Source organism: Mirounga angustirostris, unplaced genomic scaffold (genome assembly GCF_029215605.1).
Source record: "Mirounga angustirostris isolate CCGP_5_RB_7025 unplaced genomic scaffold, mMirAng1.0.hap1 SCAF_14, whole genome shotgun sequence".
NCBI classification, from domain to species: Eukaryota; Metazoa; Chordata; class Mammalia; order Carnivora; family Phocidae; genus Mirounga; species Mirounga angustirostris.
Genome location: NW_026991722.1, coordinates 82572674 through 82590235, shown reverse-complemented (window position 1 = coordinate 82590235; position 17562 = coordinate 82572674). Strand labels below are relative to the sequence as shown.

Sequence of the window (17562 nt, the reverse complement as noted above, 5' to 3'; positions counted from 1 at the left end):
GAGGAGTAGAATGTTGCCAAGAACTCTCTCAATGCTCTTAACCATTCAGTGACTCTCCAGTTTTGTGTAGCAGTGTCTCTAAACCTGATTCTCTTTTGGAAAGTTCTATTTAGTCCTTCAGTTTATATTAGGATTTTAAACACGAATGCTTTTTAATCTGGAAATTCGACTTCTGGGCAATTGATTCCAAGGACAAATTAGGTCAGGCACTTAAAGATATATGTAGAAGAATGTTTGTTGCAGTATGCTTTATCACTCAAAAAATTGGAATTTGGAAAAAAAAAAAAAAAAGAAAGAAAATAATTGGAATTTGGTTTAAAAAAAGCCGGCCCATCCACATGGTGAGCTTTTATTCAGCCATTACAAAAAAATGGTATAAGAGGACTACATTAGCTGACGCACAAAGTGCCTTACCCTATTGCTGACGGAACAGTGTAGGCCACGGCCCAGTGCCTGTGGTGCGGGCCCGCTTCCCACATGGGGTGGGAGTGTGTGTGTGTCTGTAGATGGCTGTGTGTGTGGAGTGTCGCCAGACTATCAGGGGGGCTGCCTCGGTAGTGGGAGTTTGGGCAAATGTTTACACTCGCTTTGTGTTTTTCTGTGTTCTTTGAATCTGCCTTGAATAGGACTATGATTTTTGCAGTTATTAAAAATAATAAATCTAAAGTAATTTGAAGAGAAATAAGTTTATCCTTCTAGGCCTCTCCTTATGTGTCCAGTTCTGATGATCAGCATTCTTGGTTCCCTGTTAATGCTTCTTTCTGTACTCTCCCTCTTCTTCCTAACTTTTATTATAGAAATGTTCACATGTTTTTTTTAAAAATGTTGATTTTTCCCATTACTAAAGTAATATATGTTCATTAGTAGAAAACTTGGGAACAGGATAATGTGGGGAAGTGTAAAGAAATGAAAATTGTCTGTAACGTCCCTCATTCCATGATAACCACCATGAATATTTTGGGTGCGCTTCCTTCCAGCGTCTTCTTTGCCCAGTGCTCAGTTGTGCCCCAAGACTGTCCCCTGTGGCTGTGTGACCTGTTTTTGGCATCCTCCTTAGGTTCAGCTCTGTTCAGCTGCTTGGGGATCTCCTGTTCCACATCTCTGGGGTCACTGGGAAGATGACCACAGAAACTGCCTCTGAAGATGATAACTTCGGAACTGCCCAATCCAACAAGGTGCACACCTTGAGTTGGCTTTCCGCCCTTGGTGATGGTAGGGATGTGCTCCAGCACTCGTGCTGTGGAGGCTTCACCACCCCGTGCTCTCCCTCCTTTCTCGCTGCTGCAGGCTATCATTACTGCCCTGGGCGTAGATCGGCGGAACCGGGTGTTGGCGGGGCTGTACATGGGCCGATCAGACACCCAGCTGGTTGTGCGACAGGCATCTTTGCACGTCTGGAAGATTGTGGTCTCTAATACCCCCCGCACCTTGCGTGAGATCCTGCCCACTCTCTTTGGGCTGCTGCTGGGTTTCTTGGCCAGCACGTGTGCAGATAAGAGAACCGTAAGTTTCTGGACCTTGCTTCTGACCCAGCATCAGAGGCTAGGGTGCCTAGGGCCCCCTGTCTAAGAGGAGAACATTTACTTATTTACGTAGTCATTCAGCAGTTACCCTTAGAAAGAAAACAGCCAGATATTTTGCCTGCAAGATGGATTTATTCAGGAATAGCAGAGAATTGCAGTCTGGGATATGTAAGCCATGGCAAAACTATAGGCAACTGTGGGGAACAAAGGAGTGGAATATTCTTTTACAGAGGGAAGGGGGTCTTCAGGAGGGCTGTTGGAAACAAAAAGTCTATTGGAGGAAACCAGGAGTTTGAAGTATAGTGACTGTTCATTGGCTGGGCTGTTCCTGGGGCAGGAGAAAAATCTCCCTTCATCCTGCTGGGCCAGTAAAATGTTTCTTCCTGTTCAGTCTGCAAGGTTCATCTTTTCCTGTGGGGTCTGCAGTTGATGAAGAGTCGTAGGGTATGGGAGTGCCCTGTTTTGGCCTCCTAACTCCTCCCTCACTTTTTTAAAAAAAAATTTATTTGCAAGCACACGTACAAGCACGTGGGGGGAGGGGCAGAGGGAGAGGGAGAGAGAAACTTCAGCAGACTTGGCGCTCAGTGCGGAGCCAACTCGGGGCTCCATCTCACGACCCTGAGATCAGCACCTGAGCCAAAACCAAGAGTCAGACACCTAACAAACTGCGCCATCCAGGCACCCCTCCTGACTCCGTTCTAAAGGAGGTTTTCTTTTGTTAATTTTCCCGCAACATGGGCGCCTGCGTGGCTCGGTTGTTAAGCATCTGCCTTTGGCTCGGGTCATGATCCCAGGGTCCGGGGGTTGAGCCCCACATCGGGCTCTCTGCTCGGCGGGAAGCCTGCCTCTCTCTCTCCCCCTGCTTGTGTTCCTGCTCTCATTATCTCTCCCTCTGTCAAATAAATAAAATCTTAAAAATCTTAAAAATAAATAAATAAAATCTTTAAAAAAAATTTTTTCCCGCAACAAATATTTATTAAGCATCTACTATGTGCTAAGCAGGGCCTAAAACCTGGGGATATAATGGGGAAGAAAGGCAGCCTTAGCCTCATCCTTGTGAGCTACACTCTGGTAGGGGAGATGGATGTTTATCAGATCATCACACAAGCAGATGTAAATGCAGTTATGTAGTAAATGCTGCATGAGCACCACAGATGCGGTAACAGGGTTTTGACCAGCTGGGACGGGCAGGGGAAGCTGCTCAGGGGAAATGATGCTTGAGGTTAGAAGATGGTTAAGTACTAACCAGGTGAGGTAGTGAGGAAAGCCTGTTCCACACTGGGGGAAGAGGGCTTTAGATGCAAGGGCAGGATGTGCAGAAGCCAACAGTAGAGGCTGGGCGGGGGCTGCTGGGTCTGGAATGAGAAACGGGGGTGAGCTGAGGCTGACCTGGGCGGGAGCGGAGCCGGGCCAGGTGGTTCTGTGGTTGGGAGGATGGGCCCAGCTTGGGCTCATGATTGCTTCTGCCAGTCTCCTTTGGCCCACTCCCAACCCCCATCCCTGGCAAGCAAACTATATATTTGGCCTAAAGAAGGGTTTGCATGAGGCCTCAGGGAAGATGGGGTTTTTTTCCTTAAAAGCATTTGTGCCCATTTCAGCTCCCCTTGGGCAACAGTGCAGGGTTAAGTGACTTCTAGGCTCTGGTTATCAATTTAGGGAAACTGGCTCTTGACCAGGCATCATATGATGAGTTTCCTGTTCATATATAAGGTGCTAGTTCTTGCTTTAGGCTGTGTAGGTGTGTGTGACACAAAGAAATAATTGTGTTTTTTAGTGTTCTGCAAGCACCCTGGTGGCTCTTCAGGGCTAAGAGCATTTGGGGAAGTTAAGTCAGTGACTCACTAAAGTGTAGGAGGTTCCAGGGCCCTCACTGTGGAGTTGCCTTCTGGGGACCCTGGGGTTTGCAGGGCATTGATGCTCTGGCTTGATCTCTGCTGACAGATTGCAGCAAGGACATTGGGCGATCTCGTCCGGAAGTTAGGGGAGAAAATCCTGCCTGAGATCATCCCCATCCTCGAGGAAGGCCTGAGGTCTCAGAAGAGCGATGAGAGGCAGGGCGTGTGCATTGGGCTGAGCGAGATCATGAAGTCCACCAGCCGGGACGCCGTGAGTGTCTTCTAAGGGCCCCAGAGGTGACCGGACGTGCAGGGCTGGCGGCAGGTTAGGGGAGAAGCTAGGGACACTTCATCCTCAGGTACATGTTGCTGGCAGTGGGGTTGGACTGGAGTTTCCTTGTTCGTTTCCCAAGCTAAGAATGAAGCAGTGTAGAGTCCTTGAGTGGCCCGAGGAAATTGGAGATGATCTTTTTCTCACCGATACTGAAGCTGCTTCAGATTAATCCCTTTTGTGTCACTACTGCAGTTCAGTTAAAATGTGTGGTGTCCTTGGCGGGGAAGGGAGAGCGTGCTGCACGCATGCATGTGCTGGGGCTGCAGGAGCGGGAGGGCTGCACGCACTTTTGCAAGGAGTGGAGCAGATGAGTGTAAGTACCTGGTGGGTGGAAACATGTCATTTCCGGCAGTGATACTGTCCCATAGCAGCCACATTTAGGGGGCTGGTGATCCTTGCCCTGAGCTTACTTTCTGAGGGTGATCCTCGGAACACTCCCGGGAAATGATTGAGCAGGCGTAGGACTCTCAGTTGGCATAAAAGCTGGGAAGTGGCCGGCCGGTCAGAAACGTAAGCACGTGGCCATTTGCTTAGCCTGAGCGAGCATCCTCCTTTGAGCTACTGACCCCTTCTCCTGTGTGTATCAGTGTAAGTATTACATTTGGGGGTTTACATTTGCATTTGGCAAAAAATACAAATTGTCACCAACTAGAGTTGTGATTCACTGAGTAGTTACTGAGTCCCCTCAAAGGCTGAGATCTTGCTGCTGGTGAGGCCGATACATAATCAGTTCTCTAATTTGTAGTGGGCTTTGGTTCGGGGGGGACTGGTTCTAAAGGGAGCAGAGCTATCTTCAGCCTCATAGTAGCCCCAAAGGTGTCACTGAGGAACAAGTGTTTGAGTTGAGTCTTGAAGGACTTGGAGTTTTCCAAGAGGATGAGCAAAGGAGAGAATCGGGGGGAGCGGGGTCACGCCATGTAGGGCCTTGCCGTAGGAAGGAGCTCTTGTGGGAGATGGAGAGTATCTGGAGAGCTCACCTAAAAAATCAGGCTTCTCAGTTTTAGGCTGCGTATCCTCTCTGCTTTTTTATACTTGCGCATTTTCACAGACTAGCTAAGTTAAAAGTCAAGCCAAGGGGGTCGGTGGTGGCCTGGCTGGGCCGGAGCTCCGGTCCTCGTCGGCCCCCCCTTCACAGGCTTCCGCCCCTTGGCTGCCTCTGCAAGGTACAGCGCACGGGTGCTGTTGCAGGTGCTGTACTTCTCGGAGTCCCTCGTACCCACAGCGAGGAAGGCTCTGTGTGACCCGCTGGAGGAGGTCAGAGAGGCCGCGGCCAAGACCTTCGAGCAGCTGCACTCCACCATCGGCCACCAGGCTCTGGAGGACATTCTCCCATTTTTACTGAAGCAGCTGGTGAGTGGCTCTTCCACACACCTACCAGCTTGGCTTTCCTGTCTTTGTAGAAGCACAACGCAGGGGGCTTATTCTGCCAAAGCAGCCGCAGTGTGGGCCCCCGAGGGAGTGGGTGCAGCAGGCTCAGATTCGGCTCTGTGCTTCTCCTTCGACAGTAAGCAAATGTGGGTGCAGTGGGAAGGGAGGGAGGAAAGTGGTGAAGGAAGTTGGCAGTGGCTGGTCTAGACGGCCAGGGTGGGGACAGGAGCCAGCTGCTCAGTTTTGCCTCTGATGTCCTTCTGCAGGATGATGAGGAAGTGTCAGAATTTGCTTTGGATGGTCTGAAGCAGGTTATGGCCATCAAGAGTCGTGTGGTGCTCCCCTACCTCGTGCCCAAGGTAAATCCCACCCCGCAGCAAGCCCCCTCTGGCCGAGAAACCACAGCCACGTGGTCATTCCTCAGCCTGCTGTGGAGACCTTTTCTGAGCTGAGATGCGGGGGGAGGCCGGAGGTGGGTGCTGGGGGCCCCGGAGCAGACACAGTGCCCAAGTAGCAGCGATGGGACCTCCCAGAGCTAGCGCGGCTCCCAGCATGGGCCAGCGGTCACTGAACTGACCTTCGTCGTGCTGCAGCTGACCACTCCACCTGTCAACACCCGGGTGCTGGCTTTCCTTTCGTCTGTGGCCGGCGATGCCTTGACCCGTCACCTTGGAGTGATCCTCCCGGCCGTCATGTTGGCCCTGAAGGAGAAGCTCGGGACTCCGGACGAGCAGCTGGTGAGCGTCATGATTACCCCTGGCAGCTTCTGAACAGCCGTCCTGGCCTGCCCCGGAGGAGCTGTGCTCAGCCCGGGCGTCCTCTGTGGTTTCAGGAGATGGCCAACTGTCAGGCTGTGATCCTCTCAGTAGAGGATGACACTGGGCACCGGATCATCATTGAGGATCTGCTGGAGGCCACCCGCAGCCCCGAGGTGGGCATGAGACAGGCTGCTGCCATCATCCTCAACATTTACTGTTCGCGCTCAAAGGCTGACTACACGAGCCACCTGCGGAGCCTGGTCTCCGGCCTGATCCGCCTCTTCAACGACTGCAGCCCGGTGGTTCTGGAGGAGAGCTGGGATGCCCTGAATGCCATCACCAAGGTGAGGGGGCTGCTGACCACAGAGCCAGCTTTTGCTTATAGACCAGTCCAGACGCTTGGAAGATTAGACTCTTAAAACAGCCCACGACGTACCTATCAGGCAGCTGCAGCATTTACCGATGCATGGCCAGTCTTTCTTACGCTCCCACCCACACCCTTCCCCCTGCTGTATCATTTTGAAGCAGTCTTGGGAGGGCTGTACTTAGAACCCTGACATCCTCTCTGCTTTTTCATGCCTTCCCACAGAAGCTCGATGCTGGCAACCAACTGGCACTAATTGAAGAACTGCACAAAGAAATCCGGCTCATAGGGAACGAGAGCAAAGGCGAGCATGTGCCAGGGTTCTGCCTCCCGAAGAAGGTGAGTCAGGGCCCCATACGGGGTGCTATAGGCATGTGGCCTTCCTCTGCCTCCACCCTCGATCCCAGGTCTGTGGCAGGGCAGATGACTTAGTGTTCTAGGTGCTGTTCGACACCTGCACAGAAGCGGGTTTCTTCCCCATGGTGGCCATATGAGGACAGGGTCCATGCCGCCTTCAGTTTAAACTGTGGAGGCCACCTCAACCAGAGCAAGTGAGTCACAGAGGTGGCAGCATGTGAACCTATGTGTGATGGGCCTGCCAGAGCTCCTCTCATCACTGCCCAGTCAGGACCGTCCCCCAGCCAGCACCCTCTCAGGCTGGGACCTCGACACCTGAATCAGTCTCTCTCATGGAGTCCCAGAGAGGGTGGCGGATAGGAGGGCCGTGCTTTGCGCAGGAGACCCCTGAGCCCAGGGCCTTTGAGATTGGACTCTCACTCATGGTTCTCTTGTCAGGGAGTGACCTCCATCCTTCCAGTGTTGCGGGAGGGCGTCCTGACCGGCAGCCCAGAACAGAAAGAGGAAGCGGCTAAAGCTTTAGGTTTGGTGATCCGCCTGACCTCAGCTGACGCCCTGAGGCCCTCTGTGGTCAGCATCACTGGGCCTCTGATCCGCATCCTGGGGGACCGCTTCAGCTGGAACGTGAAGGCAGCCCTGCTCGAGACACTCAGCCTCTTGCTGGCCAAGGTGAGCCACTGAGGCGTGCATCTCTCGGTCTGTTTGGGTCTTAGAGGACAGATCTGCCTGCCAGTCGGTGTCACGTGGCGGCGAGGTGATGGCTCGTGATGGAGAAACAGCATGGCCGAGGGAGTTGAGACGCCGGGCGCTAGACTCACACTACATAGTGGTCAATTTCAGGTCCACCACTTAGAAGGTGTGTGGCTGGGATGCCCTTGGGAGAGTCCAGTAACCTCCTCACCTGTGATTCAGGAGTGCCGCCACTGTGTGCTGCGTGAAGAGCCGCGCAGCCCGGGGCCTAGAGGATGAACCCTTGGGCCCGCCGCCTGACACATCCTCAGCACTGCACACTAATGCTGGTTGCTGTTTTTTTTTTTTTAAAGATTTTATTTATTTATTTGAGAGAGAGAGAATGAGAGACAGAGAGCATGAGAGGGAGAAGCAGACCCCCTGCCAAGCAGGGAGCCCGATGCGGGACTCGATCCCGGGACTCCAGGATCATGACCTGAGCCGAAGGCAGTCGCCCAACCAACTGAGCCACCCAGGCGCCCCCTGGTTGCTGTTTTTTGAAGGACTGTTGGTTCAAAGCAAAAACCCAGGGCCACAGAAATACGATTAAGTATGCTTCTGTTCTTTTTTGCTGTCTCATAAAGAGGGATGCAGAGGGGCTGACGAGGAAGGAAAAGGAAGTCTGAGAGCATCTGGAATAACTTCAGTCTTGCCAAAAGTGTGAGGAGCAAAGAGCCAGCATATTAACTGTTTCTGCTATTTCATAGGGCAATTATTCAGCCCTTTAGATGTAAAAAAATTATAAACAGGGCCAAGATTTGTTGTTATAAAAAGTTTTTTTTTTTTGAATTCTTACTTGAGTTTTGGAAACAAAAGCAAGCTTAAAATTTGTAACTTTTTTCCCCCCCTTTTGAGGGAAAGGTGTGGGGAGCAACTTCCCAGATAAAACATGGCATTGTGAGCATCAGCCTTACTCTAGAGAAGATGCTTTTTTTTTTTAAATTATCATTTTTCACCTGTGTTCTGTGCTATTTTTTTAAGATTTTCTTTATTTATTTGAAAGCGTTCACGTGCATATGGGAGAGCGAGTGCGCATGTAAGGAGGGGGAGGGGCAGAGGGGATCTCTAGCAGACTCTGTGCTCAGCACGGAGCCTTGATGCAGGGCTTGATGCCATGACTCCGAGATCATGACCTGAGCCGAAATCATGAGTAGGACACTTAACTGACTGAGCCACCCAGGCGCCCCTGTGCTGTTCTTTTCTGTGTGTGTGTGTGGTTTTTTTTTAAGATTTTATTTATTTGACAGCAAGAGAGCACAAGCAGGGGGAGCAGTAGAAGGAGAGGGAGAAGGAGGCTCCCCGCCGAGCAGGGAGCCCGATGCTGGGCTCGATCCCAGGACCCTGGGATCATGACCCGAGCTGAAGGCAGATGCCCAACCATCTGAGCCACCCAGGCACCCCTTCTGTGGTGTTTTATAACTGTACAAATGGAGCCCTTCCCTCACAGACTTTGTCCCTTAGGCCGTGAGTCGATGTCGCCCATGGCCAGATGGTTCCTACCTCTGATTTACTGGCTTCACTTCATAGTGTGCCTCCCAGCAGCCTGCAACCCCCCGACCCCAATATTTCCATACCTCCAAACAGCTACTTTGATTTTCCCATTTAGCAATAAATGAATTTTCAGTCTTGGGAGGGGTGACTTTCTGAGATCATTTGTTTCATCGGATTGTTCTGAGGGCTCTAGGTCAGTGTTCAGCCCATATATCGACTGCTCAGAAGATGGCACCTGCCCTTATGTACCTAGTCCATTGCCCTGTCTTGGCCCTGGAATAGGTCTTCGGTGGGCTGACAGCTGTCATCCTGTCCTGCTCTTTTTTTTTTTTTTTTTTTTTAAGATTATATATTTGAGAGAGAGTGAGTGAGAGAAAGAAAGTATGAGCAGGGAGGAGGGGCAGAAGGAGAGGGACAGCAGACTTCTCGCTGAGCCGGGAGCCTGATGCAGGGCTCAATCCCAGGACTCCAGGATCATGACCTGAGCTGAAGGCAGAGGCTTAACTGACTGAAGCACTCAGACTCCCTTCTTTTTTTTTTTTTTTTTTAAGATTTATTTATTTTAGAGAGAGAGCGCTAGGGGGAGAGGGGCAGAGAGAGAGGGAGAGAGTCCCGAGCAGACTCTGAGCTAAGTGCGGAGCCCAGTTCAGGGCTCTGTCTCGTGACCCATGAGATCACGACCTGAGCCGAAACCAAGAGTCAGTCACTTAACCAACTGAGCCACCCAGGTGCCCCCCTGTATTCGGAGATGGAGGTTTCAAGTCACTTGTCCATGTGGACTGGTCTCCACTTAAGCTAACCGATGGCTTCCTTGGAGGAGGTGGTGGTGGTGCTGGTGGTCCTCTCCTGCTCCTCCCAGTTCAGTGAAGGGTGCTGAAAATGGGACTGAGCAGACCCTGTCTGTGCCAGCGGTCCTCTCTTATGGAATATCTATTCCTAGGCTGCGTGCGGGAGCTCGTTCCATCCATGGTGGTTTATGATTCCTGCCTGTAGCATGCGGTGGCCTTGGGCTCCACCACAGCTGTGCTTTCTTGTGTGGGTCTCTCAAACAGGTTGGGATTGCCCTGAAGCCCTTCCTGCCCCAGCTGCAGACCACTTTTACCAAAGCCCTGCAGGACTCCAACCGGGGGGTGCGCCTGAAGGCTGCTGATGCGCTGGGGAAGCTCATCTCCATCCATATCAAGGTGGACCCCCTCTTCACCGAGCTGCTGAATGGAATCCGTGTCATGGAAGACCCGGGTGTCAGGTGAGGGGCCGCTGGGGCAGTGCTTGGCCCTGAGGAGGCCAGGCAGCTGCTGAAGCCTCCCGGGGGTGGGCTGGGCCTGTGTGGGTGGGAGCAGTGGTAAAGGAGAGTCAGGGTTTAAGTTGGGTGCGTTGGTTCTGTAGGGACACCATGCTGCAGGCCCTGAGGTTTGTGATTCAGGGAGCAGGGGCCAAAGTGGACGTGGTCATTCGGAAGAACATTGTCTCACTCCTGCTGAGCATGCTGGGACACGACGAGGTACTGCTGCAGGTGGACGGCAGGGCTGGTGGGCTCAACTGGTTCCCCTTCTTTTTGCTTTGGTTGACGTCTCTGGTTTGTGTTAGAATAACTAAGTACCGCTGCCACCTGCTCAGTGGTAATGATCATTCCCGACGTTCCTGTCACCCTTTACGGTTTACCAAACATTCGGTTGTGAGGGAGCCAGAGCGGGTAGTGTTGGTGGTGGTTCTGCTTCACAGATAAGGAAGGCAAGGTTTTCATGGTAAGGAAAATAAGGACCTCTCGTTAATTTGCTGTCTAATTTTAAACAAGCTACTTTCCTTCTTTGCCCCTCATTTCCCCATGTGTCAAATGAAGAGGTTCATTTATTGGTTCAGGAAACATTTGCTGAGACAAAGGGTCTAGCACAGAGGTGAAGCAGGTATGGTCATGACCCTTAAGAAATTTGGTCTTTGGTGTCTGGGACTAGCTGGGAGGTCTTAGCCCTGTTGGAGAGGACGAGGTCGACCTAGGGCCGCACCCTAGCGAGCGGTGGGGCCAAAGCCAGAATCCAAGCCCTGTGACTCCTTGTGCTGTCTCGGTTCCATCCGCACAGCCCTTCCTTCCCCAGCCTGGAAGTGTATGTTAAGTACTCATTGGCTGCCCAGTGCTGTGGCAGGTCCAGTAGCAGGTTGGATCTATGGGTAAGAATTTTCTTTCTCCTTTGACAGACAGCTCGCTGTTGTGCGGCCTAATTTACATTTGTGAGGCCAATCCCTGGAGCGAGCCTCTGGGTTCACGTGGTTTGCGCTTCGTTGAGCGCCCACGTGGGGCCGGCCCTTGTTGCCGCTGGGCTTACCACTGCTCGGGAAGTCTGGCCCAATCCCCAGCTGCTGCTCTCTGACTAGAGCCTCCGCCTTCTCTCCGGGTGCAGATGGGAGACTCTGCCTTCCTTTGGTCACAGTCTGTCAGGATTTTTACAGGGCCATGCCCAGTGTAAGCAAAAGTTAGTATTTAGGCGAATTTGCATTTCACCACAGTGGAGCTTAAAATAGATCCCATTGGAGAGAGTGGGTGTCGGAGAGAGCCGGCTTTAGTATTGCTGGGCACCTGGGCTTCTGCTTAGAGCTCAGAGGCCCAGACTGTGGTCAGACTGTTCTCCCCCTGCTCAGAGCTTCCCCTGGATCAATGGTGGCCACCCAGGGTGCCAATCTGGCATTAACCTCTCAGCAGGTTATTAGCGCTGGTTGGTTGGTTGGTTGGTTGGTTGGTTTTGAGGGAGGCACATCGGGTTCGTGCTTATTGATAACATAGCACGTAACTTAAAATCCGCTCGCTCGCTCTCCCGTAGTTAGCTGGCTAGGGAGGAGCAGCAAGGAGCAGGTTGCATCTGGCTCTGATGTTGACAGAAAATGCTCAGCTTTCACTTGCCTTCCTTGGGTTGATTAGTGGCTTCGTAGGATAAACCCGAATAATGGAGGTGGTGCTAGGGAACTGATACAGTAGAGAGATACCAGGGAGTCACTCTGGACACAAGATGGCACACAAGGTTGGCGGGGGCAGGAGGCTCGGGGGGAAAGGCGCTCTGAGCCGTTCTCTAGCTGACGTCCAGTGACGTGGGCCGGGGCCGCCCCTCTCTCTGCTCCTCCCTGCCTCCCAGGGCTGTTGAGAGTAATTGAGACACTGAAAACATTCCGACTTTCTAAGAAGAAAGGTGCTCCGTAAATACGGTTATTGTTGCTATTACGGTGATGATTACCATATGCACACACACACACTGTCGTTTTCTGTAATTGAGCGGAGTGCTGGGCATGTGGGGGTTCACTCCACACCCAGGGGCAGTTGCGGGAATGGCAGTCCCGCTCTGGCAGCAGGAGCCCGAGTGCCTGGAGCGAGGACAGGATTTAGCGCTCCCGAGTTGCCTTGTTCTGCCGCCTCCCCTGCCCTCCATCCTGGGCAGAGGGGCTGGCCCCCCTGACCTTGGAGCTGGTGGTTCGGCTCCCGCCGCCTTTCACTCCCTTCTGTGTCCTGTCAGGACAATACCCGTGTCTCCTCGGCCGGCTGCCTGGGGGAGCTGTGTGCCTTCCTGACTGAAGAGGAGCTCGGCGCTGTTCTTCAGCAGTGCTTGCTGGGTAGGTCTCCTCTGCACTGGCAAGCCCCTGCAGGGCCTGTCTCCCCTTCGCCTCGGGAGGGTCTTCTGGCAGCTAGCCTCTCCTGAGGAATTGAGCTCTTGAAACAAAATGGAGTTTCCAGTGGTCCTGTAGCCCCTTGCATCTCTGCTTAGAGAACACAGCTGCGAGTCTGAACTCCTTAACTTGCCACATTGGACAGGGAGGTCCGGGTGCAGTGTGGACTGGGATTACCGCCGGGCTCAGGTGGGCTAGGCCTGGGGGCTTCACTGGTGGTAGGGGCATACTGTAAAGTGCAGGTTGATCCAATTGTGTCCTTCCACTCAGCGGACGTGTCTGGCATTGACTGGATGGTTCGGCATGGGCGGAGCCTGGCACTGTCCGTGGCTGTGAATGTGGCTCCCAGCAGACTCTGTGCGGGCAGGTATAGCAGTGAAGTTCAGGACATGATCCTCAGCAATGCCATGGCAGACAGGGTAAGGCTTAGGGGCAACCAGACCCGTCCTCCCCCTCCTCTAGCCCAAATTCCACCACTATAGCCTTGTTGACGTAGCAGTGTGGGGGGGGTGGGTTGGGTGGGGGCTGGACCGCAGACTGGGCGGTGAGAGGCCTGGGTTCGAATTTTGCTTTTGCCAGTAATTTTCTGTGCCCTTGGGCCACCACTTGATCTCCTTGGGCCTCAGTTCCGTCATCTGTAAACAATGAGGAGTTTGGGTGGGAGCATATAGAGGTCCCTTCGAGGTCAGAAGGTCTCTGAACTCCACTCCTGGAAGCCGTGACATAGGCTTTGTCTGCCTCTTAGCCAGGGCAGCCTGTCTGCAAGAGAGCTGTCAAGGAGTCTTGGATGTGAAGTTGTTTGGTGGGGGGAGGGTTGCTTGTGTGAGGGGCCAGGGTCCTGGAGATTACTGGGGACAGGACAGAGCCTGTCCTTGCTACTCTGAGGAAGGGGCAGGGTGCCACCCCATCCAACTCTCTCCTCTCCCCACAGATCCCCATTGCGGTGAGTGGGATCCGGGGCATGGGCTTCCTGATGAAGCATCACATCGAGACAGGAGGAGGACAGTTGCCAGCCAAACTCTCCAGCCTATTCATTAAGGTGAGTAGGGGCAGCCTGGCCTGTGTGAAGCACCCATGACCAGAGAACACTGGAAGTGTGCTGTCAGACTGGCTATGTCAGGGAGATCTCCGAACTCTTGGGAATGGAACACAGAGTGGTTCTCTGTGCTTTTTTCTCTGGAAGAGTGCCTGATTTCCTGTCAGATTCTCAAGTAGACCTGCGACCACAAGTCAAGAACCACTATTTTAGGGATGCCTGGGTGGCTCAGTTGGTTAAGCGACTGCCTTCAGCTCAGGTCATGATCCCAGGGTCCTGGGATCGAGCCCCGCATTGAGCTCCCTGCTCTGTGGGAAGCCTGCTTCTCCCTCTCCCACTCCCCCTGCTTGTGTTCCCTCTCTCGCTGTCTCTCTCCCTCTGTCTCTGTCAAATAAATAAGTAAAATCTTTTAAAAAAAAAAAAAGAACCACTGTTTTATATATTTTTTAAATTTTATGTATTTCTATATATTTTTTATATATTTATATATATTTTTTATATATTTTATATTTTACATATTTATTTTTATATTTTTTATTTTATATATTTTTATATTTTTTATGTATTTTTAAAAATATTTCTTTGTTTTAATTTTATCCTTTCTCAAACATGTGCTGTGGTATCACATCATGGTTTAATTTGCATTTGTGGCTAATGATGTAGAACACATTTTTTTCGAGATTTTATTTATTTTTAGAGCTTCGAGAGAGAGAGCACTCACACATGTGAGGGAGGGGAGGGGCAGAGGGGGAAGGAGAGGATCTCAAGCAGACTCCACATTGAGTGTAGAGCGTAGATGTGAGTGTAGATGTGAGGCTCGATCTCACGACCCTGAGCTCACCACCTGAGCTGAAACCAAGAGCGGTGGGAGGGTTAACCCACTGCGCCAGCCAGGCACCCCTGTAGAACAATCTTTATGTGCTTTTTAGCCAGCCCCACATGCACTTGGTGGAGTGTTTATTGACATCTTTTGCCATTCTTAAAATTGTATTCTTTTCTGATACTGAAGTGTTGAGAGCTATTCTGCACATAAGACCTTTAAGAACCACTCTCTTAGGCATTTTTTCTAGGCATCTGGATTTAGCAAACTTTGGGGCAGGCCTGGGTTCAAATCTTAATAAATCTTTTCCTCCCCACCTCCTTTTCACTGGCATGGCACCTAGTATGGTTATTGCGGTGGCTGCAGGGCCCCAGTTAGGAGAGCCGGGGAGCCGGACAGCGCCCTGCCGCCCGTGTCGTAAAGTACGCTGCTCCAGCTTAGTGTGCTCACAGATCAGAACCAGCATCTGCTTTCTAAGAGGTGGGGCCAAGTGTGAGACTCTGCCTTTGTAACCAGCTCCCAGGTGATGTCGGTGCTGCTGGTGTGTGGCCCTTGATTGAGTGGTGAGGTTCCTGCAGACCCGGGAGCCCCTCTGAAAGTTCTCAGGGCCCCCATTAGATCGAGCTTGTGTGACGGCCTCACATTGCACGCGGCTCTTCATCAGTGTTTATGTAGGATCTTCCGTGCACCCAGCTGTGCTAGACCCTCCAGGCGTGGAGGTGCATGGGGCAGACAAGATCTGTGGAGTTGGAGATGCACAGAAAGCCTGCAGGGATGGGGGGGACCCTACTTTAGAGACCCTTGTCAGCAGAGACCTCTGAGGGCGGACATCTGAGCTGTGGCCTGAAGGAGGAGAGGAGCCAACCGTGCGAGGACCGGGGGCAGGCACGTCCCGGGCAGTGGGACCAGCCAATGCAGAGGCCTGAGGGTAGGAAGGAGCGGGTGTGTCTGAGGAAGTGAAAGCCCCGTGTGGGCCAGGAGTAGTGAGCAAAAGGGAGAGAGATGGGCCGAGTCACAGCTTGTCTATCACCCACCCACGAGGGGGAAGGCAGGCCTCAGAAGGGAGCAGTGGGGTCAGTTTCCAGATGAAGAGGGAGTGTCAGGGTGGAAATCTGGGCTTCCTTGACAAACAGACTGGCTGTGCCTGACGAAAAGCTTGTGGTCCTCTTCACAGTGTCTGCAGAACCCATCCAGTGACATCAGGCTCGTGGCAGAGAAGATGATCTGGTGGGCAAACAAGGACCCGCTGCCTCCCCTGGACCCCCAGGCCATCAAACCCATCCTGAAGGCTCTTCTGGACAACACCAAGGATAAAAACACTGTCGTGAGGGCCTACAGCGACCAGGCGATCGTCAACCTCCTCAAGATGCGGCAGGGCGAAGAGGTGTTCCAGGTAGGTGCTTGCCGCAGCCGCTCGGCTCAATGCTCTCCTCCTGTGGGGCGCCTTTAAGTATCAGGCTCCGCTCCGCCACCCCGTATGCCGAGTGTTGGGGGCAGATTGTGGTCAGGTGACTGGTCTAGTGCCTAAAACAGTCCTCTGTTCCTGTGGTGTTCAGGCTTCTTTTGGCAACAGAGCCCTTTCTCCAGATAGAGTGTCACATGGCACCCAAACCTATGAAACCAAGCCCAGGAGGGCTGCCTGGTGAAGCCCAGAGCCTTGCTTACGCATTCCTCCGCCCCCAGGCACTTTTTTTTTTTTAATTTTTAATTTTTTAAGTAATCTCTACACCCAGCGTGGGGCTTGAACTCACACCCCAAGATCAAGAGTAGCATGCTCCACCCACCCAGCCAGCCAGGTTCCACCCCCCCTCCCCCAACCCCAGGTCCTTAAGAGCACCAAAAACCCTCCCTGCCCCCACCCCACCCCTTCCCAGCACATGAAAAGCATGAGGCATGGTTTTCTTGGCTTCGCGGACTCCTTTATTTTGTCAGATTCCACTACAGCACTTCTAGTTCTGAGGTTAACACTCGTTTTTGCCTTGGCTTGAAGAAACCTGAAGTCAAGTTTTCTGACAATGTCTCCTCCTTTCCATCTTCCCTACAGGCCCTTTCCAAGATCCTGGATGTGGCCAGTTTGGAGGCGCTGAATGAGTGCACCCGCCGGTCCCTGAAGAAGCTGGCCAGCCAGGCTGACTCCACGGAGCCGGTGGATGACACCATCCTGACCTGATAGGCCCAGGCCCCACGCGCCGGGCTCCACCTCTTTGTTCAATGTTTTCATTTTTGAAAATACGTTTGTTCCGATGGGGAGCTTAGGAGGTGGTGTTCCCAGAAAGTATTTTAATATTTCAACAGACCACAGCCAAAGCCTTAAACCCACACACAACTGAAAATTGCCTCCTCCATCTCTCACCTTTTTCTTTGGAGAAGAGACGAAAAAGCACATGGGTGAGCCTCACCAAATGGTAGCCAAGAGCTGATCATCCAGCTGAGCATGGCTAGGTCTGGAACAGGTGGGGTCAGACTTACGGTTCCTCTTCCCCTGCGCTTGAGCTCTGCTTCGGGAGCCAGTGCTACCAGCCCCTGCCTAGATCCTGAGTGGGGCCCCGACCCGTGGAGGTTGGCCTGGGGTTCTGTGTCTTGGCGTGGCTTTGCAGTGTTGTGCGGCCTGATTGGATCTGACCCCTGTCGGGTGAACGTGACATGGCGCCCTCGCAGTTCATGAGTCAGGGAGGGGTACTGGTTCAAATGGGGGTTGTTTGAAGGAGGAATGTTTAATAAAGGCTTTGATTTATCTTGATATAAGCAGATTTTTTAAAATCTCTTAAGCAGCCATTAAACAGGAAGCTTCGTGCACCAGGAATAAGGCAAGGCTTGCAGCCGTTCTCGTGAGCATCGGCAGCGCTCTGGCTTCTGGGTGCGTCTCCTGCTCTGGCAGGTCTTGCAGAAATCTACACGCTTCTCTGTCCTGAGGTCGGGTGTTCGGGAGGTGTGCAGCCAGGCCCGTGATCTCATCAAGTATGGAAAATGCAGGGGTTGAATCCGCCACTTGTCTGTCCTGACTCAGAAAGGTTGGCAGCTTCTGGCAGTCAAGTTTAAAAGAGAAGTCCATCCCCTCTGTGGAGTAAGAACGAGCCACATTCCTGGAGTCAGAGGACTTGCTGGAGGAAAGCAAAGCTACAGCTCAGCATCTGCCTCCTTTATGAATGACTTCCTTCCTCCTCGTTCTTAGAAGGCTCGTGATCCACACGTCCTGTCTGATGGAGCACGCAAGTTTTTCTGGGCTGTTTCCCTCTGGGCCCAGTGACGCAAGTTTTTCTGGGCTGTTTCCCTGGTCAAAATACGGAATAAATCTCTAC

General features: G+C 52.4%; 1 protein-coding gene across 1 annotated transcript in view; it reads left to right on the top strand.

Annotated features, from left to right (window-relative positions):
* Positions 1-16997, top strand: part of GCN1 (GCN1 activator of EIF2AK4) — a 58076-nt gene extending 41079 nt beyond the window's left edge. Inside the window, exons 43-58 of the mRNA XM_045887519.3 lie at positions 1058-1175; positions 1288-1503; positions 3465-3629; positions 4881-5042; positions 5327-5419; positions 5654-5797; positions 5893-6162; positions 6408-6521; positions 6978-7208; positions 9812-10005; positions 10146-10260; positions 12257-12353; positions 12678-12826; positions 13339-13446; positions 15438-15656; positions 16308-16997. Coding sequence (XP_045743475.1) covers positions 1058-1175; positions 1288-1503; positions 3465-3629; positions 4881-5042; positions 5327-5419; positions 5654-5797; positions 5893-6162; positions 6408-6521; positions 6978-7208; positions 9812-10005; positions 10146-10260; positions 12257-12353; positions 12678-12826; positions 13339-13446; positions 15438-15656; positions 16308-16433 — 2521 coding nt within the window. The 3' untranslated portion in view covers positions 16434-16997. The remainder of the gene's footprint in view (positions 1-1057; positions 1176-1287; positions 1504-3464; positions 3630-4880; positions 5043-5326; positions 5420-5653; positions 5798-5892; positions 6163-6407; positions 6522-6977; positions 7209-9811; positions 10006-10145; positions 10261-12256; positions 12354-12677; positions 12827-13338; positions 13447-15437; positions 15657-16307) is intronic.
* Positions 16998-17562: the final 565 nt, after the last annotated feature.